Raw genomic sequence first — 27630 nt, 5'->3', positions numbered from 1 at the left:
CTCGTTGTTTACCTTCACACTGGAATATCACCCATGCCTCTTTTTTTTGCTCATTTGGGGAGATCACTGCAAAAATTCTCATAATTTCAAATAGTACCTACTAATTTGCCATTATCTTTCTTCTATGGGAATACTTTCATGCCACTCTGGCAAAATGCCTGGTAATTTGTGAAATGGGTGGAGTCCCCATTAAGAAAATACCAGGTATTTTTCCATGGTTGGGTGGGTGTGAAATCACCTCATTGGATGGGAAGGGATCTAACAAAGCTGTATCCTTCAATCCAATCATCTCAATGAGATAATTCTTGTCATATTCAGGATTCATTCTTACAGTGTCTGTCCACTCACTCCTTTTGTGTCTACAAGGAAGGAAAGAATGATGAAATTTTGGTTTGTGGACTCGGAGAGCTTTCACACGGGTCTCTTAACCAGTCCCCTGCTATGCTCAACCGTCATCACTAATGCTGACTTGTTTCTGTGACTCTGGTCAGCACATCATGTGAAAATGCAACATATAGCTCATATCATTGTATAGACCTATATTCTGCATTCATACCTCTCAAAGATTTGTCCTCAACTGGTAGTACATGAAGAAGAGTATATGATAAACACTAAAGACAAATGAATAGGACAATATTTGAACTTTGAAATGAGTATAGTAAACATTTATTGCAATACAATACAATATGAAAAGAAATTGGCAAATAAGTCACTCATAAAAGGCAAATAGTGAAAAAGTTGACATACTAATATAAAAATGATATTAAATTTTAAAAATAATAATTCTAAAAAAATCTTGTAGTATGACAAACCTGATTTTAGAATAATGCAAGTTGCATTTGTCTGAAAATGCTTTAGTATTGTTGGCTTGATTCAGAGATGGTTTTCTCAAACTTGCATGTGACCTAAAAAAGGAGAGAGATTTTTCAAGATGAGTAGGCACTTACCAGTAATGTGAGCAATCCAAAGACTTATAAAAGTGAATGATTTATGTGTTAACCTTTACAAAGGAAGGAAATAAAGGCCCAAGTCTGGATTTTTTATTCATAAGATCTTTTGGCTTGTCCAGTAAAATAATTCCTAAAATTATTTCAATTGCCATCTTAATGTTCACAAAAGACACTTCAACTCATGGTGCAATTGATTTGTAACTGTTCCAATTAAATTAAATAAAAGGAAATGAAATCTGTAGCTGTTATGAATTTACTTAGTAAATACTGCTGAAAAATGTGTTTTTTAGATTGATATTTGTTTTTATATTTGAAAAATATGGAAATTGTTACCACTTTCTTAAGTACTTTCTTACATTTGGCTGTTTTATTTTAGCAAGTGTAAGTGCATGAAATAAACCCTGCCAATTGCAGGAAGTATGGAAATTCCATCTGACATAAAAATCAACAACATGTAGTACCAGGGGTGTTTGTCAATCCATGGAATTGTTGCCATGAATCTCTGGTCTATCTTAACATGATGACAGTAAATTGGGCACAATATCATTTATTCCTGAAGAAAATTTGTGAATTTAGAAAATATGTGAAGATGTTACTTTTCCTCTTCACTATATGTTGCTCATATCATCCAACTTAGTCATCCCATAAAAATCTATACCTAATCGCTAACCATCTCTTAACATCCTTATTCTTATTTCCTTTATAAAGTACAAATGTATCTAAGAAAAAATAAATAAATAAAACACTGAAGAACAAGCTGTGGGAATGTTGTGAATTTCCACCACTCACCCGACAGTTCAAGATCTCTTCCAATCTCTCTTCCAAGGTTACAAGGAGAAAAGAGTTCTTGATCAATCTGGATCCCAGATGTAGAGCTCTCTCCTCCATGTTTTACTAATAAGATGTTCATCAAAGCTGAGAACTTACTATCCCAGTTCAAGGTTAGGTGTCTTTAATTGTATTGTGCTGCTTTCAATCAGCTCCTTTTTTTTCATCCAAGAAAGCATGTTTTTCAAAGATGTTTATTTTAAACCATGGTTACACTAAAGGGAAATGTTTGTCACAAAATAAGCATGTTACATTTCATAAATTTTCTAAAAAATGAAAGAAAAAATACCAAAAATTGGAAGATGATTCTGTAGAACTGCACATTTGTAAAAAAAAATACAATAAGAAATAAAAGAATAAATGAGGGAGATATCCTTCATAATTCTAAATGTCACTGTAGTGCCCTGCTTTCTAATTCAGACATGCATTGTGTCCAGTTAAAGTTGGCCAGCATAATTATGTAGGTCTATAATTCCTGGGTCACACAGAATGGTTAGCTGTCAGTGGGTGGGCTTGAAGTAGGGAACTGGAGTAACTTTAAAGAAAAGGTTAGTTGATCACTTTGTCACAAAATAAAAATTTTGAAAATGGAAAGTTTCTTTCTTCTTTGACAGATTGTTATCAAACCTCCATTCAAATTTTATTAAAACTAATTTCACATCAGTTTGGACTACCTCCGTAGTGTAAATCTGTCTTGTTTACCAAAAAATATTCTTTTCATTCACAGCAACTACAAGTCACACCTTTCTATCATGTCATTCTTATCAGCTTACCTTCAGAAGGTTGTGACATTTGAGATTGACATTTGTATTTCCTGGTGGTAATTACCGGCATCATTAAGGGTCTGTCAGACTTTGTCTAATTACTGCAAAGGTCAATCCGGTCACTCAGTCATGCCCTCTCCGTACTGTCTAATGAAGATATCTTGAAAGGGCAACAGTCCAGCTTGGTACACTCAACAGGAATTTTGAATAAATACAGATCAGCTGTGGTTGTGACCATTGAAAATCTTTATTTAATTTGACTCCTTAAGATTTTATTAACTTTATAATAATATATATATATATATTTATATCTTCAAGATTTAAATTTAAATCTTTTAGGTTTTTATCTGAGTCCAGTGCTTATCAGTTACGAACCGCAGCTGATACATAGATTTGTTTTGAGTTTGTACAATTTAGACTGTGCACTCGTGTTTAATTCTTTGCTGAAAGTCTTATCAAGATTTGGTAAATCACATTTTCAAAGTTTAAAGTCAATCGGTAATTCAAAATCATGAATATCATAGTTGGGTCGGGAATTTCCAAATTACATTCATCTTTGGGGGTAAATGTAGCATCCTCAATTTCAAAATGGCATTTTCTTGTTTCTTAGAAATATTTTCTTTGACATTTACAAAAAAAAAGAAATAGAACATTGAAGTAGACAATGTGGTAAAAAAAGCGCACATGAGGGAACAATTATCTTTTTATGATCCTTTTCCTTGTAATTTATTTTTGAGATACTGGGTTAAAGTTAAGTGTCTTCCTTGGTGCAATTTGTAATACATACCTTATTTGAGGAAGCTTTATTATATTTCATCTATGCCATCCTGTTATGTCATAGTATAATATGGATGTGGTTGGATCATGATACTTGTGTTTGTGAAATGTATCATGCCAATGTACAGAAAATGGGTTTCTATTCCCTAGGCAAGCAAACTTACTCTATATTTGTTTTTATTCCATGAGTGAATATTTTTTATAAATCATAATAACATTTTCAAGTGAATATTCCTATCATCTTATCAGCAAAAAATGTGCACCTAAAATGAACTTCCTTGCTCCCAAAATGCTTTAGAGACAGAAGAGTTGGCTCTGGTATTAATTATCTCAGAAATGGGTCATGATTACCCTGTGGAAAACATTCTCTGATTTGAATGGAAATGAAATTATAAGACCCCATTGGGTAATTCTAAAATGGCGAGAGTAAAACATGATATGAGATAATTTCCTAAATTTGTTTGATGATGAACTCAAGAACATCTTTTTTTTATTAAATTTGGCTCAATTTTTTTCTTTTTCTTTGTCTTTGGGATGCACATTGGGATGTATTTCCTGAAAATGATTTTGTCTTTCATTTCTTTGTCTCCAGATGTCCGTACGTCTCCACTTAAGCATAAAAAAATGTTTTGTCTTCCATATTAAGCAGATTGTCTGGTGCAAAACAACCTGAAATTTTTAAGGTTTGCCCCCCCCCCACCCTAATTTTCATAAATTTGTATTCATGTTTTAAATTTAAAGAATACAATAAAAACTAGCAATGTAAGGACACTTTTCATAACGAAGGACATTCATGTCTCACAGAGCCTTGATTTTTATTGTATGATATGCAAGGAGTTTCCACTGCATGCAAACGAAAAAAAAAAGTCTCGAAGCTCTCATTGTAGACCTCTCAAACTGTTCTGACTTTTGAGGAAATAATCTGTATGTTGACAATTTTTTTACTTTTTGTCGGTAGTTTCTTCCTATTTTTTTTAGTAATTTATATACAAACTAGTATGTTGGGTGCTATTTTTTCCTCATTCATTCCTAATATTTTGTGGACAGGCATCAAGGTCTGCATTATGTATTTCTGTTTGTTTAACAGTGATAAATCACTTGTGGTAGCAGCACAGTATACTGAACATGCTTATGTCATTAGCGGGTCATTAAATGGCAATTACTTCCTATATCTTGAAGGAAGATAAAATGTAATAAAGTGTATCCCACCTGTCCAATTAGGAACAGCTACGTCTTCTTGAGGTGATGAGTACACATGAGCTCGTTAGGTGTTCTTTTAATTAACACCAATCCGTTCAGAAAATAATGCAGGGGCTGTTTTGTAAAGCACGTCTGCTTACCCTTGCTTTTGGTAAGTGATATACCCCAATTTTGAAATGGTGTTGATTTTGCTCCCCAAGAAAGGATCACCAGTCATTCTTAAAATGGATTGTAACTTATGAAACATCCACCATGTGGCATTTTGCAAGTATGAAAGCAGAGTACTCTGAAGTACTATAAAATACAATTTGTACTTGCTTCTGCTGCGCTATTGTAACTACTACTGCAGCTGCTACTAGTACTTCAATTTCTCTACTTCTATTGCACCACCCCCCCCCCCCCCCACTTCCTTACATATTCCACTCTTCTCTGTTTCCCCTCTGGCCGTCTTATTTGTAACCTCCCCTCCTCTCATTATATCCTTACCCCATCACTGTCACATCAAATTTACCAAAATGACATATATCTATTGCTCACTTTCCCACCCTAATCTCTGGGAAAGTATTAAAGAATGGTCAATAGTACACCAAACTCTTAATGACCCTGTGTAAAAAGGGGTCAAGAGGCTCAAGTTGGTGATTAAGTGAGTGTATACTTTAGGGGAATGTGGTATTTGTTTAAATGGTAGATCTAAGTTAGATATTGAAAGAATGAAATATGGAAAACATTAATTTCAATAAACTATTCACAGATAGAGCATTTTTGTTAACTCTGATTCGCTTTCTTGGATACATGTATTGGCATTAGATTCTCCAGTATCATTTATTCCTCTTTGGGTTGCCATTGATAGAATCATTTTCCTTTTAATGATTCAACCAGAATTTTGTACTCCTGAATCAATAACAGATTATTGAACTTGCCAAATTCCCTTGTGTTAATTCAAAAGAAGTACCAGTAGCCCCCCCCCCCTCCTTAAGTATGATCGATTTGTTGTGTTATTGGTACTACTTTATAAATTGAACATTTAAGGTTTGTATTTCAAAATGACATGGTTATGAAATGACTTCTTTCACAACAAATTGCCAAAGTAAAATGGAAATAGTATCATCATAGAGAAAGCACTCTAGCTGATATGAAGACTGGTTGCCAATGACAGCTGTCAATATGACACCACACATCAGCGGTTGTACTCATTGTTGATCCACAACGTGAAAGAGGTTCACCACTCTCTCAGGAAACTAATGCTCTGGTGAATCCCCCTTATGTCATGATGTCCATTCACACCTCGCATTGAAAGTCTCTCATAAGTGCTGTTCACATATGTTGCGTTTAAACTGCTCAGCATCATAGCAATGCCAGGTCAATGCCAAGTTGATGGAAGATCAAACATGGCTTAGTATTCAAGAGCCTACTATATATTTATTATGTTAAATACTTATTATGACTATAGCCTAAACTTTTGAAGAAACAAAATTCTTAAATTTCTTAAAAGCATATGTGTGAACTGACCTCTGGAAAGGTGAGAGAGAAACCCTCAAAAGATGGGCCATCTGCACCAAATTTGCGGTGATTATCGGCTAATGCCAAAGACATCAGCAAAGATTGGTAGTGGATTTATAATTGCAACGCATCTGTTTTTTATAGTTGGCCCACCAGATGTATGACGTTCTTTGTACGGGTAAAAATTACAGTGAACTCTGAATGGGAGAAATGGTCTGTAGAATATGACGAAGAGAGAGAGAGAGAGAGTGGGAGTGAGAGACAGTGAAAGTTTAATGTTGACATTAATTTCACCTTGTGCATATTATTTTGAAATAAACGTGACTTTTCCTGTGTTTGCATTTGTTTTTTCCCTTTATAACAGTTTTCTTAGCTTTCCAGCACTGTCTTTTTTATAGTTCATATTCATTTACAAGCATATTTCTCTCAACGATCTTTGCACCTATACAATGTGGCCTGTTGCGATAGACATTATCTTGATTTTTGTATCATATCCTCTTAATATTAACAGATAAACAAAACGTGGAACTATGTAATCACTAACTCGCAGAAATGGATAATGAAATTTTTGCATTTGTGAAAAAGCTACTATCATGATGCTTCAAACCATCCATCATCTATTGTCTCATCCATTGTTTCTTTAATTCTATTTAACACCCTTCCTTCCTGGGCAGTGTCTGTCACCTCTTTGCGGTTAACTCAGACTCTTGATTAGTCCTCCGACAAGATACAGATGTAGTATAGGACAGTTATGAATTACAAAGCTTTCCACTACATCTGCATCTTCATATCTAAGAAAATTGATTGGGTTTGTTATGCACATATTTCAAATAGGTTCATGCTTTGATGATAGGTTCGAAAATTGTATCTGAATAATTGCATTGTGATTATTATTTCTCAAATATAATATTGCTGATTTCCAAATAACATTACAGACCATCTATTCCCTGGGGATCATTCCAACAAGGCACCCTTTCATAATGTAGGGCTACTGTTTTATTACATAGGGTTCAACTTCAAAATCAAGTAATTTTGCTACTGCACTTTTCTTCTTTACCATGGAAACCTTCCCTTTGGAAAGGCATTTATCCTTGCTACCAGGTTCCTTGAATAGGACCTAAAAGCTGTTGGTCGTCCGGTTGCTAACTCACAAGCAGCATTTGTGTTTGCAACCTACTGGGTACCAATTTACTGATGTGATGCAGAGAAGCATTGTGGATTATTATGCCTTGTGTAAGGATTTTAGTGCAATGTTGGTATTGAACCCATGACCTTTGTATCTCAAGGCAAGTGTACTACAAATCACTTGACCATGGCACCTCTTGCATGGAGATCAACACCAGAGCATTGAATCTTGTTGCACAGTTTTTTCACCCCACTCTGAATGCACCCTGACTCATTTCCAGGGCAGTTTAGCTCAAGCTTTGCTTGGGGGAAGTTCTAGTCTGGACCTACAACGGTGGATTTCACATGTGATTAGAGTGATAGCCAAATCTATAGGAGCCCTGTCACATTGGACAAAACTTTACATGATAATATGATTGCCTAAGAAACCACTGTGATACATGCACACCCGTATATTCACTAAATGATATATTTGCTTGCCAAAGGACACTGGTGCCATGTTGGGTTTGAAACCCATGTTCTTTGAAATGGTATCATTGCTGAGCGAGATGAATGTGTTGCCAGATATTGGCAAGTCCATGTCCAGGAGGTCTCCATTGAACCAAAATATAGCACCTCTTGTTAACCCATTAGATCCTGAATTTTACCATTCCACTTCCCCCAAAGGCTTGTAAAGTTCAGGGTAGAGTCTTTTTCAGAGAAGACTTGATTGTTCTGTTTGATGAACTTCCAATTACTGGAGATATTTCTTTTATTTTTACTGCATCTGAAGACATTGTACTGCTTATGAATCTTCAATGATCGTAGTCATTCTATGCCATTCTTTCATTAAAAACTTTTCTTGGTCTAAAAGGGGTGTTGGAAGGTTTGTAGTTGATAGGTAAGATGCAAAGAAGCGGACAAAATACACTCTCTTAGTCTCACATGTGGCCTCCAGTGTCTAGTTTTGTCCCCAACTTCACTTCTCCGTGTTGAATTGCAAACTAATTTGAATCACACGGATGCGTGAGTTCCTGGCCTTGGGGAATTTAAAGTCTAGATTCCGATTGATTAATGGAAAATTATGTATAGCAAAGTTTTTCAAAATGTTGGTAGTTAAATGAGCATGACAGAGAGATGGTTAAGATTATTACGCAGACTTCCTTGGTGAATTTGTAGGGTCAGCCTCTTAACAGATGTTTCCATTTGACCATGTCCATTGCTTCAGGCCTGATTTGGAATCTTAATCGAAAGTATGTTTGCAAAGTTCACTGATCAAGTGTTTGATTTCTGTTTTGTTTTATTTCCTCCTTTAAAATACATTCAATATATGCTGGTATTTGCGGTCATGCTTGTGATGATAAGTAGTTAACCTGTTGGTGATAAAAAATAATAATATCTTTTATTACAGATGCAGCTATTTTAGGAAATCTCATTAACTATTACTAGAGCTGATAGATGTCTTAAGTGTATCAAGATCATTAAAGACCTGATATGATTTTAAAATGTTTTACTGACTTTGTTGAAAGCATTATCTCTATGCACACTACATGTATATGTGGTGCCAGTTTAATTACAATGTACATTGAATGATATGCAGCATGTTCAAAAACCCAAGTGTACCCCAATTTAAGTTGACAATATTGTAGACTGTTTCTAACACTACTAGTCAGCCCATGTCCCACTGATTTCCCATTTTTCTTCACCTAGCTGTCTCCATCCTTTTACATGTATCTACTTTCAATCTTTGAACCGCTAAGCATTTTCTTTGCCTTCAAATACCAAAGATGTCATTGATTTGAACTTATCACATTCAATTTCCCTCTTTGTCTCAGGATGGAGTCTGAGAGTAAAAATGTAGTCTGAGAAATAAAAATTTTATTCCTCCCTAATGTTCTGTGACCCTCTAAAGCCCCTCTATAAATTTCAGGAATTATTTTTATAAATCTCATAACATATTATTTTTTTCTTTTAAATCAAGAAAACATAAGCAACTGTAAGAATTGAATGATTCGGATAATTAAGTGCATAAATTAGAAAGTGGATTAAATACATGAATAAATGAATAAGCGGATGAATGAATGAATCGATCAATCAATCAGTTTCTAAAAGAATGGACGAATCAGTTCATTAATTTAATAATATGAACAACTTAGCAGAACATGCTTTAAATTAAACAGTCATAATTCATAAACATAAATTTAAAAAAAACAATCAGAAGCCTTTTTTTTCACACTCAGAGTGCTCTGACTGAAACTTGTAAACCAGAACGATTAATCAAACCTAGATTTGTCTAACATCTCATTCTGTTTTGTGTCCTATACACAGCCTTGGTCTAGATCCAGATAGCCCCCTTTTTGTCGGAGCCTGGTGGATGGGTTTTATTCTTACTGCTTTCCTGGCTCTTAGTATCATCATTCCATTTCTTGCATTCCCAAAGTCTCTTCCAGGTGAGTGAATAAGGACAGGTCTATGATGTCCCTTGGTACTGGGTAGTGTTTCAAGAAGCATCTTGTCAGTGTTCTGAGCCAATCAGATGCAAGGATTTCAGTAGCTTATAACAATAGTCAATGTAAATATCACTATTTGTTACGTGAAATGCTCCCCTGAAATTTTACTTCAAATGATGATGGGGGGAGGGGGTGATTACCAATGATAGAAATTCACGATAAAATTGACATCATTAGTTGCAATTTGAGACATTTGGTCGATACAGCAATATCACTTTGCATTGAGAGTGATTCAAGGTCACCATTTATATATTCTTGTGTTTAGTGTGGTAACAAGGAAATGGTATTTTTTTAATGTTTCATGCTGAATCAATTATATGGCAGAAGGAATGTCCAATCCCTATATGAATTAAGCCATAGGGAACTGCAGACATTGAGGAGCATTCTATGAAAAGTTTTACCAGAGATTTTCACTGACTAATTTGCTCTTGACTAATCAGATACAAGGATTTCAGTAGTTTATAACAAAAGTCAGTGAAAATTACCAACCTCTTGCTTTATGAAACACTCCGGAGGCCTTTCTCCAACGGTCAGTCAGAGAAAAATTAGGTCAAAGATCATTGATAATGACTTCACATCTTCATAAGATCCCCAGGGGCGATTTTACATTGTGGTCAGTTCAAATCGAACTCAAACTGTGATCGGCCTCCAATTGTGTAATTGAAACAAAGGAATTGAGATCAGCTGAATAAGAATAGTTTTTTGGGGGTAATATGAGGCCCTTGTTAGATAATGTCTGTAAACTTGAAGTTGAATGTTGGTGTATGTATTTGTTTGACAAAAAACATCTTATTAGACTATTTACAAATTAATTAAGTCTTAAAAATAACATTAAAGAATACGGAAATTAAACCAGCATAGCATTATAATATATTTCCTTCATAAATTGAACAGTTTCCATCTTAGTAAGAAAGGAAGCCTAAGATTCTCCTTTCATTCCCAGTCAGACAGGCCTTGATGGGTATGAATTGTGTCTATAAAAAATAGATTGATTTGAAAGGTCCTCTATCAACCCTAAATCTATAGATTTTGAACATTTTTAATGTAACAGTAAGTTCTTTCAAATGCCTGACTTAGACGTACACATTACCGATCTTCCTACAGGTCAACATCATCTGGCCAAAGAGCGGGTCAACGAAGCCCACAAGGGAGCTGATTTCTCTACCAGAGAGGGCTTTGGCAACAGCCTCAGGGACTTCCCAAAGGCTACCCTTGTCCTAGTGAAGAATGTCCCTTTCATGTGCATCTGTGGTGCCGCTGCCACCGAATGGTTCCTACTGGCAGGGTTCGCAGTCTTTGCACCCAAGTTCCTAGAATCGCAGTTTAGTCTGTCATCCAGCTGGGCAGCTCTGTTAGTTGGTGAGTTCTTGGATCTTTTGGGGGCTAAAGTGTTCATTATAAAGCTACGAAGGGACCTGGATGACTGGTGATCCTCTTTGGTGGTAGTTGATGTACACCAAATTTTCATTAATGTTAATTTAATAAGCACATAAAAAATTATAACCAGTCGACAGCTTTATGGAACTTATGGAACGTTTACCTAGGGGTGATTCACTAAGAGTTTAATGTGATTTAATTTTACTCTTATATAAGATCTCAATTGCCTGTGTTATGTTTTGCATCATCACATTGGTCAGATCATGCTAAAGGGATGCTCCATACCACATATTAATCAAAGAGATTATTCATTAAATATTGTATGCGTTGATGCTAAAAATTTTTATTAAATACCCCCTGGATCCCCCCCCCCACCGCCTTCTGAACTTGACTTGTAATTTTCTGTTGCCATGGAAGAGACAGAACGATCTTCTGGGCACCAAAGAAATAGCTCTACATTAGAATTTGCTGTACAAGATAAAAATTAACCCACTCTCAGATAAATAATTACATACATGAAAACTTTTTATTTATGTCATACATGATTGAAAACAACTACATAAAATAAATATTGGCAATGATAATAATGACAACGAAAATATCAATGAAATGCATTCATAAATTTTAGGAAGATCCTTCTGGTAGAGATGATTAATATTCAGGAAGAGAGAATTATAATTGTTGTAACTTTCTAAAACAAATGCTGACCTGATTTTTAACCCGTGGTTATTAATTCTGACAAGTCAAAGCTTCCATTTAAAGCAACAGCGTAATGACGCTTCACCATTATCAGCCGAGTCTCTTATAACTTTACATGCCTTGGATTTGTTGGGAAGATTACATATATCTTCTGGAAAGACTTTACAATGAATCAGTTGTCCCGATGACAACCGCTCTCCTGCGTTACTCATAGCAGTCCTAGATTATCAGCTTCTACAGTTGTTTAGTAAAATCCAACAGCTGTTGCAGAATGCCATCATGCCCCCGTTGTTTTGTGTACTTCCCTGGTGACGCTTTGAATTAGAACGTGAACCTACTCAAGTTTGTTCCTGATTAATCCGTGGAGTTGTTTAAGATGATGATTATTCTGCATCATTAATAGCAAAATACCTCTCCATCAATGATCTGTGCCTGTAAATAATGGATTCACATCTGGCCAATCCTGAACCCGATCATTATTTGGGGTTCATAGGATATTACATGGGGAGCAGTTGTTCAGGGAATTGGACCAACCAATCTTTTATAACAATTCACCACCCATTAAAATGACATCACGCCTGGTGTTAGCGACCCCTTTTGTTCTGTTTGTCTATTTTTGGTAGAATGAATCGTTTGTGATATCTGATAACAGATGGGGAAGCAAAGAGAAAATTTCCGAAGGCAGTTGTGGTGCCGTTTATTCTCGTTGAGTAATAGCAATTTTTACAAATTACGGTCTCCCACCACCAAGCACCATCGAGATAAAAATGAAAATATGAAAGATGTTTGGAATAATTCCAAACTCAGGGACACAGGTGTACTGGAATCTATATTTGGAAATTCTAGTAATGGATGGGTTTGTGATGTATTGAGGCCTTGACACAGGGGAAGTCATCTTTTCCTTGATTACCCTTCCAAATATTCTTTTGTTTTAATTGATAAGTCAAGAGCGTTGTCACAGCCGTATCCCTGGGCCCTGTCTTTTGGTTAGGTAACATTATTTATGTAATTGCGTAGGTGTTTCTAATTTTCAATGTAAAAAGACAGATTTAGTCTGTTGTTGAGAAGCCAATCTTTGCTGAAACGATTACAGCAGGTTTGATGAATTTTCAAATGATAAGGTAAGTATGGTAATATGAGCTTCATGACTGCTTGTAGTGGGGTAATTCTATAAAATGATCAACCTTTTTGTACGTCCGACTGCCATTTTTCTCAAGTTTTACTTCACTTCATAAACTAACCAAAAATGGTCTTTTGAGAGCATTACAGACTGTCAAAAGAACCAGAAATCAGAGAGAGAAAATTTTATGAAGGTCCCACAAAGAGGGGGTCGACGTAAATATTTTATGGAATTGCCCAGTATGAGATGTTCATATTACATCAAGTCCCGGGGGGGCCACTTCCATTCACAAGTGGATACCATGCGCGACCAAGGGGTCTCGAAAAGCACCCTAAACACGTAATTTCCATATTCTGAAAATGAACCCCTTAACAAGTATTGGCGTGTGAAACCCTACCCTTAACAAGTATTGGAAACAAAAACGATACTCTTGGCAAACATTCCCTGAAATGAATTACCCCTAAACAAGTACAGGAATTGTTACGGTTCCTTCGGTCGTCGGCTTTACCTTATTTGGTTTAGTACGACCCAACTTCTACACCTCGCGCAAATCGGACTCTAAACACGAAGTGTTGGGGCAAAAATGACATCCTTTATAAAACATTTTAATTTTGTTTTATCATCCCCGCAAATTAGACCCTAAACACGTAATTTTCCTAGCGAAATAGATACCCTTTTTTCATTATTTTTGTGTTTTTGGCACCCTTATCACGTTACGTACGTAACGTGACCTATCGTGAAAAAGACATCCTTTTTACGTGTTTTTTTGGTCGCGCATGGTATCCACTCGTCAATGTAAGTGGCCCCTCCGGGCATCAAGTTCAACCTGTGTGAAAGAAGGAGACCAATCATGGCTCAGCTGGTGTTTCTTGTATAGTTTCACCTACACATGCCCTTGTCAGCTTTACACACGGTCCTATTAAATCACGTAACCTTCAGAGTCAGAGAAAGATTTATGAAACACTCAAGCACCTTCAGCTCTATAGTTGCATTCCCATTAGACTTATTTATGAGAGCTTCTCAAGTATTAACAGTTCAAGTTTAAACATCTTTGAACCATCCTAGTTCAATTTGCCCAGTTCAGTCTCCCTTAGGAGGGATCTGAAGCATCTGCATTTTAGTGATAGTTCCAGTTTTTTGTCTCACCTGCGAAGCAAAGTGAGACTATAGGCGCCGCTTTTCCGACGGCGGCGGCGACGGCGGCGGCGGCGGCGACGGCGGCGGCGGCGTCAACATCAAATCTTAACCTGAGGTTAAGTTTTTGAAATGACATCATAACTTAGAAAGTATATGGACCTAGTTCATGAAACTTGGCCATAAGGTTAATCAAGTATTACTGAACATCCTATTAGAGTTTCATGTCACATGACCAAGGTCAAAGGTCATTTAGGGTCAATGAACTTAGACCATGTTGGAGGAATCAACCTCGAAATCTTAACCTGTGGTTAAGTTTTTGAAATGTCATCATAACTTAGAAAATATATGGACCTAGTTCATGAAACTTGGACATAAGGTTAATCAAGTATCACTGAACATCCTGCATGAGTTTCACGTCACATGACCAAGGTAAAAGGTCATTTAGGGTCAATGAACTTTGGCCGAATTGGGGATATCTGTTGAATTCCCATCATAACTTTGAAAATTTATGGATCTGATTCATGAAACTTGGACATAATAGTAATCAAGCATCACTGAAAATTTTGTGCAAGTTTCAGGTCTCATGATTAAGGTCAAAGGTCATTAGGGTCAATGAACTTTGGCCGAATCGGGGGTATCTGTTGAATTACCATCATAACTTTGGAAGTTTATTGGGCTAGTTCATTAAACTTGGACATTAGAGTAATCAAGTATCACTGAACATCCTGTGCACATTTCAGGTCACATGACCAAGGTCAAAGGTCAATGAACTTTGGCCGAATTGGGTGTATCTGTTGAATTACCATCATAACTTTGAAAGTTTATGGATCTGATTCATGAAACTTGTACATAAGAGTAATCAAGTATCACTGAATATCCTGTTTGAGTTTCACGTCACATGATCATGGTCAAAGGTCATGTAAGGTCAATGAACTCTGGCCATGTTGGGGTTTTTTGGTGAATAACCATCATATCTCTGTAAGTTTATTGGTCTAGTTCATAAAAAGTGGACATAAGAGTAACCATGTATCACTGAACATCTTGTGCGAGTTAGAGTAGTATTCAAAGTCAGCACTGCTGCTATATTGAACCGCGTGATGCAGGTGAGACGGCCAGAGGCATTCCACTTGTATAGTCTGCTTACTCTTCTGATGACAAATAACCCAATTATCCAGTAACAGTTGTCTGATAGCATTCTCTTGTAATTTGATTTTCAGTATTTTATAGCTAAACTAAAGGAAAATATTTAAACCCAAATAACAAACTTCTCATTGCTCACTCAAGGAAATTCTCTTTCTCTCTCTCTCTCTTCATTGTCCTTTTTGTTCCATGAAGTGTGATTGTTCAGCCTTCTATTATCCCTAAATTCCATCATCCCCCCTCCTTTTGTCTGCTTATATGACCCCATGTTTTATTTTCCTTATTCTTATCTTCCCACCCCACTCCTGGACTATTCAATGGATATAAACAACACAATATTTCATTTTTATCAAGTTGGCATCAAGTTAACTAGAGTTCTAGTTCTCTGGCATAATTGCCTTTTTAAATCACTTTCAACCTTGTAAGGCCAATGCACCTGTATCCATTTTCTTGTTTTCTATATTTCAAATCCAAAAATATATTTTCTTGTATAAAGGTTTGACAGAGTATCTAATCACGATTACACATGTGTCATCCAGATAAAACATGGGACTGTTTGTTATTATGAATTTAGAAATTGGAATTCGATTAGAGAACAAATGCTTGAAATATGATAACAAATAAATAAAGAAAAGGAGAGGCTGTTTTAAGGTGATGAATCTGTTCTGTTGAACTCCTAATTGAATTTAGCAGCTGTACGCTTTTGATTGTGTCATTTGTCAAATATGATAACTCGAGAAGAAATGTTTTTCAAGTCCACTCCCCTGATGACCATAGCAATTGTATGTCACCTTCAGTTGTATTAGATTGCATTGGGAATATTGCACACTTCTCCATCAGCCTGACTTGTGAATTATAGACCGTTCTCACTACCTTCCTTAAACTAGTTTAGTGGAAACTAGATTAACAAGTAGTGAGAACGGTCAAAGCGATCTTGGAAGTGATCTTCCAAAAAACAAGTGCACCTTGCGATGTAGTTTTCAAGATCGCTTTGCCTCGTTAAACTGGTTTTAGCGTGAGGACACAGCCGTTCTTTTGGAAGCGATCTTCGCACATCTTGAGCGCGCTACTCCACACGGCAGGTGTAGAATGCCTACGCTGCGGTTTCAAATTTCGCGCAAAATTTGTCACCCCACTGAGAGGTTTCCATAGCAACAAGATCGCTTTATGCGAAGTGATTTTGAAAACCACTTTCGTGTGATCAAGTGGGAACACTAGCAAAGCGATCTTCCAAACTGGTTGCTTGAATCGGTTTCCAGTAAACTAGTTTTAGAAGCGTAATGAGAATGGCCTCTTATTCTACAGGTCTCAGCTGGCAAATATGTCCTGCTCAAATCTCTCTTGATTTAGTGGAAGATTAAGACATTCAAAGATCATAGTGTATAGGCTTGTACATATAGTATTGATATAGATATTGTAACATTACTCACTGTCAATTGACAATTCTGTGATGATTTTGGTTGATTAATGGTCTGATTTTCCAATCATTGCTGTCTGTATTTCGATCCCCTTTCAATTTGTAATGTAGATTTTACTAAAAATTACAATTGTACACCAACCTCTGATTTTTATGGTGAGATTTCATGCAATTTGGTAAACTTTTCACTTAATTTGCAACTTCAAAACATGATTGGGTTTATCTTGGGATGGTATCCATAGTATCATAATAGACTCTCAAACGTGGAGCCCGACGTGTGCATACTTTATATAAGTTCACATCATACTCTAAAATGATGGGGTTTCTTGCGTATCAAAACGTATTCTTGAGGAGGGAATGTCGGGTTAGTATCTTGAGGAATGAGGAAAACTCAGGCTGATGAAGACCTTCCTATTGTTGGCAACTGAGAACATGGTCACTGGTGACCTAGTCTAGGTAGAAAGCAATAATATACAAGTATTCCTTGAAACCAATTTCTGTGGAAATTCCGGTACAAATCACACAGCAGATAACTTAAAGTTAGGAGGACCCTAGGAATAGAAGAAAGCCTCATAAATCATGGTGAAAGGCTGTAAATATGACTTTCATGTAGGTGAAGTGAGTGATGAGAAACAGGCAGAATCATAGGTAGACTTGTCAAGGTTTAGAAGGCATCCTTTATGCTTCTGATTCCATTCCTCCTTTGAAAGTTCAATTCAATGGACCTGACAATGTTGTGCCAAGCATTTTTAAAGTCTTACCAGAGTTTATATTCCATACTCTTTTCATTCCAGTATACTTTTTTTTTCATTCATCTTGTTTGAATTGTTGAATTGCCCACTTGTTCACCATGTACCTGTGCACTGCCAAGGAATTAAGAAAAAGTAACAAGAAGACACAATTCTCAGAATGACAGAAGACTTCTTTTATTTTGTTTATTCCTGAGTTTATATGAAATTAAATAGGAGAAGCATGCCCTGCTTTTATGTGATCAGAAGAATGTTAAGATGATGTAGTTTAGCAATGAGTTGATATCCAGCTATCAGCAGTTCATTTCAGAGAAAATAGGCAATCGCAATTTCCAAGTCCATTTTCTCATCAAAGCTTTAGTACTTTGAGGGAGAGATGTTCCGGCTTCCCTCATCTCCGCTGATAGCAGCACTTTTTTCTCATGAAAAGTGCATTAGAATGATGTGAATACCATTCCTCTTCCTCTGATAACCGACTAAAGACCACTAATGGAGCGCTGTAAAGTTCCATAAAGGAAAAGCTCTCATGTGCAGTATGTTTCTAAGTATTCATAATTACGCCTGCAAATGGTTGAAGAGGCAGATGAATAGCTTTACATTTTTGCAGGGTAATTTCCATATTAAGACATAATTGCCAATTAAGTAGAGATTGAAATACGGGTGATTATTCAAGATTTATGAGAAGCCCAATTTGGGGGATTGGAATGTTTGTATTGATCCTTCTTCTTTTCCCATGGAAGAATTATAAATCTGCCAGGCAGTGCCAGCCAGCATCATTATGACTTCTGTCAAAAGAACATGAACATTTTGGTAATATAAATGTATTTTCCTGAGATATGCAGACTTTGGATAGTGCCTCAAGCATTAAGAAAGAATGACATTTTATTGTGAAATAGGTCCAATTATCTGTGATCAGAGGTGGTCAGAGCCTTAAAAGTTTTTTCACCTTTTTTATATTCTGCTCATTAATCACAAAATGCTTACATGGTTGAGGAACTATGAGATCCTTGCGCTCAATATATATATATATATATATTTTACAGAATTCAGTCCTTGACAAGTAAAAAAGAACCACCTGAGTAAACACGGGATGTAGCAGGGGCTGAGAAAGCTGTCTCACATTTGTATATAATATGAACTTTTATATTGGAAATTCATATCCAGACCACCATTTCTGATGAAATTTGAAATTAAAAAGACTTTGCAGTGTTGCCCTAAAACCCAATGTATAAAGATTGCATTTAAAATAAAGAGAAAAGAAGTAATATGTGTTTGATAACTTTAATAAACTTTAAGCTGCAAGAACTTTCGAATAATCATTGCAAACATGTTAAATAGTGAATAAAAGATGAAAGCTGAAAGTCCTTTGCTTTCTGGTTTTATCTTAACATAAATCAATGCCACAAACAGATTGATTTATTATTTTCACATCATTTTTCACAAAATAAACTCAGAATGCAGTGGATCCCCTGCCATAACCTTGTGTACATGAGGACAGACTTACTTGTAGAAATATATTATTATTATTAATCTAGCATACTGGATAAGAATGCAGGTTAGGTCTTGAGATGGCGCTGTTTAAATTGACTCTGACAAAATGGCTTTAGTGTGTCAAAAGGATTTTAATATTAGTATGCCATCAAAGAAATTTTTCCCTTTCATATAATAGAGATAACTGTCTTGTGAAAATGATTAAAATCATAAAATCGGACTTAACTCCTACTTATTTTACCTATTAACAATATAATCTCTTTTTTTTACTGTCTCCTCTAAGGTTTTACCGTCATCCCAGCAGCCGTAGGGGGCTCCATCATCGGTGGATATGTGGTCAAGAAGTTCAATCTTAAATTCCAAGGGATGATCAAGTGGTGTCTTCTAGTTCTGACCATCTCTTTCTTCTTCCTTGGAGCATTCATCATCAGCTGCCCAAACCCTAATATTGCTGGAGTCACTGTCGAGTATGGAGAAATGTAAGACTTTTTTCATATTTAGCTGATATTTGTAAAGATATTAAAACCATCAAATATCAATGAAATGCTTATCGTGGTGATGATAAAGTTGGTACATGCTCTGAAGAATCCATTGACTTTGTTTTTCTATATTTGCAAATGAGATGTTATCTCTTCTTTGGTACTTAGTATGCCACAGTTTCCAGGACGAAAAATATCACACAATGCACTTACTCATTTCAATCCCAAAGATGTTAATTTTTCTGACACATTAAAAATAAAAATGACAACTAAGAACTACGAATACAAAGAAAGAATTGGACTATAAGGGAGCATTGTTACAAAAAAAAGGTTTCATTATTTGTTCGACATTGAGCTAATAAAGGTTGAATTCAAATATTTGCATGGAGCAGTAATTTTTTAGACAATGACTTCAAAACCAAGTAAGCCAATTTAGTATTTTAAAGATCTTACTTTCAGTGTAGTTTAAGCTGACTAAATAGTACAGAATTATAAAAATCAACAAAAAAAGTCTTAAGTTTTTGGAGCATTACCACTACTGGAATTAATGTTAATGGTTTCTTTTTCAGAGATGTTGATGTGACGTCAAGAGGAACTGAATTGGAGCACACTTGTAATGGGGATTGCTTCTGTGATAGTATGTTTCAACCAATATGTGGAGTCGATAACATCATCTATTACTCGGCCTGTCATGCTGGTTGTGTGGATAGCTGGGAAGAAGAGGTAAGAAGTACTCTTAAACCTGGGGCCCATAACACAAAGCTTAGCAATGATCGTAGAACATTTTTCCACGATTGATTCAATTGACTACAATGTAAAATCACTCATGAAAATCGAGTATGATTATTCGCTAAATCATCAATAGAAATCAGCCTATGATCAATCACTTACCAAATGTGTTACTGTTAACACTCATGTATGTAGTAGATAACATCCACTATTCAGCCTGTCATGCTAGATAGTTCGAAGGATTTGGTGAGAAGTAACTATTCTAAGCCTTTATTGATTTCTCATTGCTGCGATGGCTGTGGGACACTTTCCAACCTCTGTCGTTGATCTTTAAGGGTTTATGAATTGTAGTAAAATACTTTCAGGATATAGCTTGAGTTCAGCTGAAAGTAAGGAAGCATCACATGGTAAATGGTTCACTTATCACGTTTACTGTAGATAGGGAAAACATTAAGGATAGATTGCAAGCAAATGATCCTTTGGAACTCCCAATGGAAATTCCTGAACATTCATAACCAATATCAAAGCATCACAAAATTACAGAACCCCCCCCAAAAAACAACTTTAAAAGCCAAGACAGAAACTAATAATGCATATCTTCTCTCTCATGTCCATGCCACCAACATAAAGACATTCCTTGCTAAGTTGGCTCTTAAACTTGGTAATTGGGTAGTACCCTAGAAGAAGAACTTATTCTGAATCGCTTCACTTTCTTTCTCATATCATCAGGGGTATGGCAACTGCAGCTGCATCGCAGTTCCCGATAACTTCACATCAGACTTGCCAATGGCCACGTTGGGAAAGTGTGACTCGTCCTGCGGCTGGACCAATGTCTTTCTTGCACTCCTCTTCTGTATTGAATTCTTCACTATCCTTGCCGTAGTACCTTCCACTACAGCCACATTGAGGTAAACAAAACTCCATGGTAAAAGCAATCACTGAGTTACGCATGATATTTACGCCCGATTTTACTATCTCCTGGAATATGGAGCATGATTTTGTTGTCGGTTGATCTTAAAAAATATGGCCGTCCTCATGATCTCACTGTTGCAAATTGTATTTATTGCTGTAGCAAGATGTGTAGATATTATAAAGTTGTGCAATCAGTAAATGTATGTAAACGAGTTATGTAAAATAATTTAATTCGTTACTGTCTTTGTTTATATTATGAAATAAAGGTTCTATTCTCTGGAATAGAAAGAAAAGAAAGAAAAAAAAAAGTTGTGCAATCAGCATCAGCATATTATAAATCCAGGTATGGATTCAGGATTAATCCAAAATAAAGAACAAAAAAATAAGGTTATCACAACTCACAGAGATTAGTGCTCCCTGTGCTTCTCCAGCCCTGGTTCCCATTTCATAAAGCAATTTTAATGACAGTGGTTGTGCATAATTGCCTTTGAAATGTGATTACGTTTTAAAAGACAAAATATCCCTTGACGCAACTGTGGCTTGAATTAAACATCTTTGAAAATTGATAATTTGAGTGATAAAGTATCAGTTAGACCAGTACTGCTATGTGCTGTCATGTGATTCCTTTTTCTCTGCCAATGCATCTTCTTATCTGTATGTTAATGTCATTGCATAAGTGTGATATTTTGTATCTTTTGATGGATTTAAAATCAATCACTGGAACGGAGCCCAAATCTTATTTCACTTTTGTCTTCTTTTTTTCCAGATGTGTTCCACATTCACAGAGGTCATTTGCTCTTGGTTTGCAGTCATTAATCTACCGAGCTTTAGGTATGTTGTGTGGGTCTAGTTTGTTATCAGTCATTTATTTCAGAATATTACAAGATTTTTTTATTCCTACAAAGTCACTTGTACTTGTACTCTGTTTGTGAAGATGATGTGTGTGTGCTTACTATTTGGACAAACATATATGTGATAGCTAGTGCACTAACACAGACACTGGATACTAAAGAGCACTTATTCCATATTGGTAATATGTTGATATTGTTTTGGGGTCTCATGATACTGCATTAATCAGTCATGAACCAGATTTGAATAATAATCAAATATGATACCTCCAGCTAAAGGAGATAATGTTGAAGTAATCTTTTCAAAACCAAAATATTGACTCATTCTTGTGCTCAGATGATCATAACCATGGACAGACACTGCTATTTCATGCATTACTTGTACTACTACTACTACTACTACTATGACTAATACTGCTGCTGCTACTATTACTTCTTCTACCTCTCCTATTTCTCCTCCTCCACTTCTTCTACCAGGGGGAAAATTATGGGGGTGAATTGACCCCGAGAGAGCCCTGGAAAATAAACAATATCCCTAAAATATCTTGAGGGTCCAATATAAACTTAAATACAATGTAGAGAAATTGGGGTGGTGAGCTCCAAAAGTTGCCCCAGAGGAAAAAAAATTCCCTGATATCTACTAAATTGTCTACTGTTAACGCTACTACTATTCTTTCTACTGATATTGTTACCACTTCTACTATAACTATGACTCCTAGTTCTTCTATTTGATTATTTGTATATTATATTTTTGTACTACCCCAGGTACTGTACCCGGTCCTGTAGTCTTTGGAGCTATCATAGACAAGGCCTGTCTGCTGTGGGAGAACTCGTGCGACGGTCAAGGAACATGCTGGCTCTACAACAATGCTACCTTCAGCAAATCAATGCTCATCTTGGCTGCATGCATTAAAGTAGGCTCCCTCCTCTTCTTCCTGGGGGCGCTCTTCTCTTACAGACCACCTCCGCCCCCTCCCGTAGGGTCACCAAGGGTCGCTGCCAGGCACGCCGAAGGAATGAGGAAAAACGGAGCCGTTCCAAACGGGATATATCGTCAGATCCCTCCACATTCAAGCATGGACGATATACATAATAATTCAAGACAGACCACAGTTTAAGTGGTGTATTTTTTCATTCTCAAGTCCATTACTAAATAGGGAGTACTGTCATTTTTATGAAAGAATTATTTGAAGTTTTATTGAGCTATAAAAGTTTTGATTTTGGTATTTTTTCAGCTTGAAGAGCAAAGACAATTTGATAAGCATTCTGCCAATTTTCTTACACAAAAGTTTTAAATATTCATCTATTATTATTGTTTAACATTCTTTTAATGCTACCTTTTATGGAATGTTGAAATATAATAAATAAACCTAGAATGGCTGCTTAAATTGGTGATATTTGATACAGCTGAGCAAAATATCTTCCAGAGAGAAAGTATTTATATACTTGAAAGGTGTTTCCTCCAACTAAAAGTCTTCCAATAATCTTGATAACTTTGCTGCTACGTAATCAAAAGAGTTACCCACATTTATCATAAAGGGTAGTGTATATTTTTTTTAATGTTCGTCATCAGTCTTCTAATTTTAACTTTGGAAATTGAATTCCAATTCATAATTAACAAGTACTGTTAAAAACACATTTAATTCATGTTTGGAAGATTAGACTGACTTTCAATACAACTGTGTTAATTTTACTAATAAAATTAAAAACTGAAATTATTTTGATTTTGGCTGTGCCACTAATACTTAAACGGCATCTCACCGAGAGTTTGTGCTACATGCACATCTTTTAGAAGGCACTCTACTCAGTGTGTTTTAATGTATTCCCCATTCTTTGTCACCATGCTACAATGGTAGCATTAACAGCAAACAAATGCTCATTGGAATTTTCGCCAAAACACATGGCATGCATATATGTTGAGATGCCTTACTATTGTGATGAAATTGGCATGACAAATTTTTAGCTTGATGGTAAACTGATTCTTTTTTTTTCCTTTAAAAGAAATCATTTGCGAAGGTTTTTTTGAAGCTGAGTACCTCTAATCACATTGTCATCATTTTCTGTTAATCTAGGTTAGTGTACGTGATTGAAAATTTCAAAAATATTCTATTCTTATACTTTGTCACAGATCATTCCTACTATTAAATGCTATTTCTTTTACCTATATTATAAAAATGTTTGCAGATTATAGTTGTCAAGAGCATATTTGTATATTTTGGCTAAATTGATTTAGATTATTCTGTATTATTATGGCATTATAAAATAAAGCTATTGCATGAAATGAGAGGATGTTTGATTTCAAGCATTTTACTTAATTGAGGAAATAAAAATTGGTCTGAATTCACAATGGAAGATAAACCCCAACCTAGGTTTTTTTTTTTTTTTTTAACTTAATATGATCCAATTATGTAATTACTGTAGGTTTGTACATGGGCAATACACACTTATTTGCACTTCTTAGAAATTCTCTTGTGAATCCTGGATTATCTATTTTGTTTTTGAAAAATCAAGACATATGTTGATGTGATTTTGTATAAAAAGAATCTTAATGAATTTTTAATAAAGTAAAAATTAGTTAGAACACATGCAATTTATTTGATTATTTAGGTGTGTCAAGAAAGGAGGGACGGGGGAAGAGGATGGGGGTATTCCATTTCACATTTTACTAAGAATATAATAGAATTTAGGTGAATTTATAGGCAGTTATCGTAACTGCTGGTTATGAATATATTCATGCTATATGTTCATTGAGTTATGTTGCGTTACTTTGACCATGAATAATCAATACATATTGATTTGTTTTTATTACTAAGGTATATATTCCTGTCATATTGAAATTGCAATAGTGCTAACAATTTGTGTATTTGGGAAATGTTTCGGATTTGTTTCACTTAATGAAATGGAGGTTATCTTTGAAATTTGGAAATTATGATATTATTTACAATTTGACTTTAACAAATGTATTCTTGTAACCCTATATATCAATTATTTAAGTTATTTATTTTGAGTTCCTGTGCTTATGGCCCTTAAAATGGGTAAATATACTTTAGTTTTGCTGTACATGTTAGATCAATTTTATGTGAAAGATTGATTTTAATATTCCTGTGCTAATAGCTATGCATTCAGCATGTCATGTATTCACTGTGGTGCATTTGATACTTATATGTACAGCATTATATAAGCTAAACAAATGCTATGCAATTCATATTCTCTCTCTCTCTCTCTCCCTCTCTCTTTATCTCTGCCTATCTTTGTAAATCTCGCTTTCCTTCTCTTGCTCTCTGTCTGTTTTCTTTCTGTCTCTCTCTGGTTCAAAAGATTGCAATATGAAAAGAAGTTCTTTTGTTGCCAATGGTTTCATAGACTGAATTTAACAATAAAATCACAAATCGAACTATACAGTGCGTATCAAAAAAAAGTTTACACTTTGAAAACGCCCTGGGAATTTAGAAATATGCAACATGTGGGTAATTTTTTCACATATAATTATGGGTTTGGGTCTCATCTATCAAATGAAAGTAAAAGTTTTGACAGAATGTTACACTTGAGTGAGCACTGTCCATTTTTGTAAAGCTCGCAGAAATTTGTTTGCGCAGAAATGCTTGTTTTCACGCTGTGTCAAGGGGAAAGGGCGAAATCAAACTTACCCTGCGAAGCATTTCTCATAAATTTCCCTAGCACTTTTAGCCAATTGAAATAAAACAGATACATTCAAGCATTTTGTAACAATTTTGCCGCCCAAATTTGAAATTTTAACACTTAGTAAGCACAACCTCTACCCTTTTTGTGACAGCTGGATCTGAGGACATACCTGAATCTGAACAAAAGTTTATATCAGCCATCTCCAGCACTTTTCACTAAGTTTTTATCATTTAAAGTGGCTTTACATTTCATTTTTCATTTAATACTTGTTTCTCCACACTTTTCCCAAGCTTGGCAATGATTAACAATATGAAAATCAAGCCTAAGCCATTTCATGTAAATCACAGCTCAGTGTAAAGCAAATATCGTCACGATGGACTCGGTGTGTGGGGGAGTGGGGTGGGGCGCAATGCACTCTTCGAAGTGTTTTGGGCAAGGAAACAAGTTTAAAAAGGTTAAAGATATCTTCAAATCAATTTTAATAGCTAAATTCCACGTGTTCTTCATGATTAAGGTCTACTTTTATTCGCATAACTATTTCAAAGTTCTGCGCAAATCATTTTTCACCAACTTTTCAAAAGTAAGTGGTGCTCACTCAAGCGGAAATATTTTTCGACAGTTATATCGTCATTTGCTTAACTGGATCTGTACCAATGCTAAAATGTGGAAAAATCATTAGGATATTACAAATATATAATTTTACAGGATTTTTTCTAAGTGTAAACTTTTTTTTGATACGCACTGTATAATTAAAATAAATAGATTTCTAGAAATCTATAAGCTTTTTTTTTTCTCAGTAGGTATCCTTTATGTAGGTAGAGGATGAAGGCTCATTAAGCATTCATTTGAATACAAGACTTTTTTTTTCTTTTTTTTACTTGAATGCATATCAATTTACAATGTTACCACAACAGAGCATTCGGTTCATTTTATATAACGTTGATATATTTTTGGACAATATATATATACATATTATATTGCTGTAATGCTGTAATTTTCATCTTCCATTATGTCTACATCATTGAGAAATTAATGTCTTTGTAAATGTTGTATCTATCTATGAATTAATTTATTCTAATATTATTTATTTTGGTTGTGTGTAGGAAATGTTAGTCTGTCTGTTTCTCCTTTATGGCACCTTAACAAAAGAGCTTTGACTGAGAAGACTGCTCAGTGTTTTTTTAATTCATAATAATCTTATTTTAGCAAACAACAGCTGGGGAATGGAAGGATACTATTGTGAAAAGCGCTGTGCAGGACTCCTTATTAAAGACATGGCATGCACTTTTCCAAAGCGAGCAGTGTAAAGTGATTAGATTGTCTTCCAAAATAGAATTGCACTCTCTCCTTATCTCTCTATGAGTGCCATATACAGCACTGCTTCTTGCCAGAGCCATTAAGAAAGAGAGGAGTTGGGCCAACCTGGTTTCAATGGGTTATGTACTGTTACATGGCACATAATGCTTTGTTAGGCAAGCCCGATTGCGCCGTATTTTACCAAAGAAACCTTGTTGGCCAAACCCTAAGGCCTGAATTCACAAAGGTGGTTTTTGCAAAAAACATGGTTTAAAACGTTGGTTTTACTGATTTTGCGACTCACACAGGTGGATTCAAATGACACCACCTTTGTGAATTTGGGCCTTAATTGTTCTGCTCCTTGTGTCTGTATAGCTCCCTCTGTATTTCAAACATATACAGGTATCTCATACTGATTCTGTTGGTGATTCTTTTATTTTCTTGTCTTTTGCCATCATCTCCCAACCAATCACAATGTACTCTCCTACTTTGATCCTACTGTATTTCCTCCATCTTACCTCTTTCCTTCTCCATCCCTGCTCCTCTACATGTTCTTCTTCACCCCCATCATTCTCACATCTTCACTCTTCCACCCCTCCTCCCTTCACCCACCTCTCCCACAAGTCTCACCTTTTCTTTCTCTCTTTTCCACTCTCTTCTTTTCTTCCCTCTTCCTCCCCCCATCCATCTCTCCCATGCACTCTCCCATCAAATCTTTTCCTTCATTCCTCCATCTTCACCACTCTCATCCTCCTTCCTCCCTGACATTCTTATTGATCCTTCCGTCTTCCCTTTATCCCCTCACCCCCATGTCTTTCTAACCCTCTGTTCTTTTCCTCCCTTGCCTCTTCCCTCTCATTTCTTACCCTTCCTTTCTTTTCTTCATGCATCAAAAACAGGACCATCTTTACATCATTTTTATTATATTTATGATACATTAGTAAGATGACAAAGCAAGTAA

The 27630-nt window shown here is 35.7% G+C and overlaps 1 protein-coding gene across 4 annotated transcripts in view; it reads left to right on the top strand.

Moving 5' to 3' along the window:
- The window catches only part of LOC121426623 (solute carrier organic anion transporter family member 4A1-like), an 87267-nt gene extending 62141 nt beyond the window's left edge, over positions 1-25126 (top strand). For all 4 annotated transcript variants that reach the window (XM_041622986.1, XM_041622994.1, XM_041623003.1 and 1 more), the window contains 7 exons: positions 9452-9573; positions 10738-10992; positions 19047-19242; positions 19812-19965; positions 20701-20879; positions 21650-21714; positions 22497-25126. In XM_041622986.1, coding sequence (XP_041478920.1) covers positions 9452-9573; positions 10738-10992; positions 19047-19242; positions 19812-19965; positions 20701-20879; positions 21650-21714; positions 22497-22849 — 1324 coding nt within the window. In that variant the 3' untranslated portion in view covers positions 22850-25126. The remainder of the gene's footprint in view (positions 1-9451; positions 9574-10737; positions 10993-19046; positions 19243-19811; positions 19966-20700; positions 20880-21649; positions 21715-22496) is intronic.
- Positions 25127-27630: the final 2504 nt, after the last annotated feature.

Source organism: Lytechinus variegatus, chromosome 1 (assembly GCF_018143015.1).
Source record: "Lytechinus variegatus isolate NC3 chromosome 1, Lvar_3.0, whole genome shotgun sequence".
NCBI lineage: Eukaryota > Metazoa > Echinodermata > Echinoidea > Temnopleuroida > Toxopneustidae > Lytechinus > Lytechinus variegatus.
The sequence above is the reverse complement of the archived record's forward strand: the minus strand, read 5'-3'. Positions and strand labels throughout refer to the sequence as shown.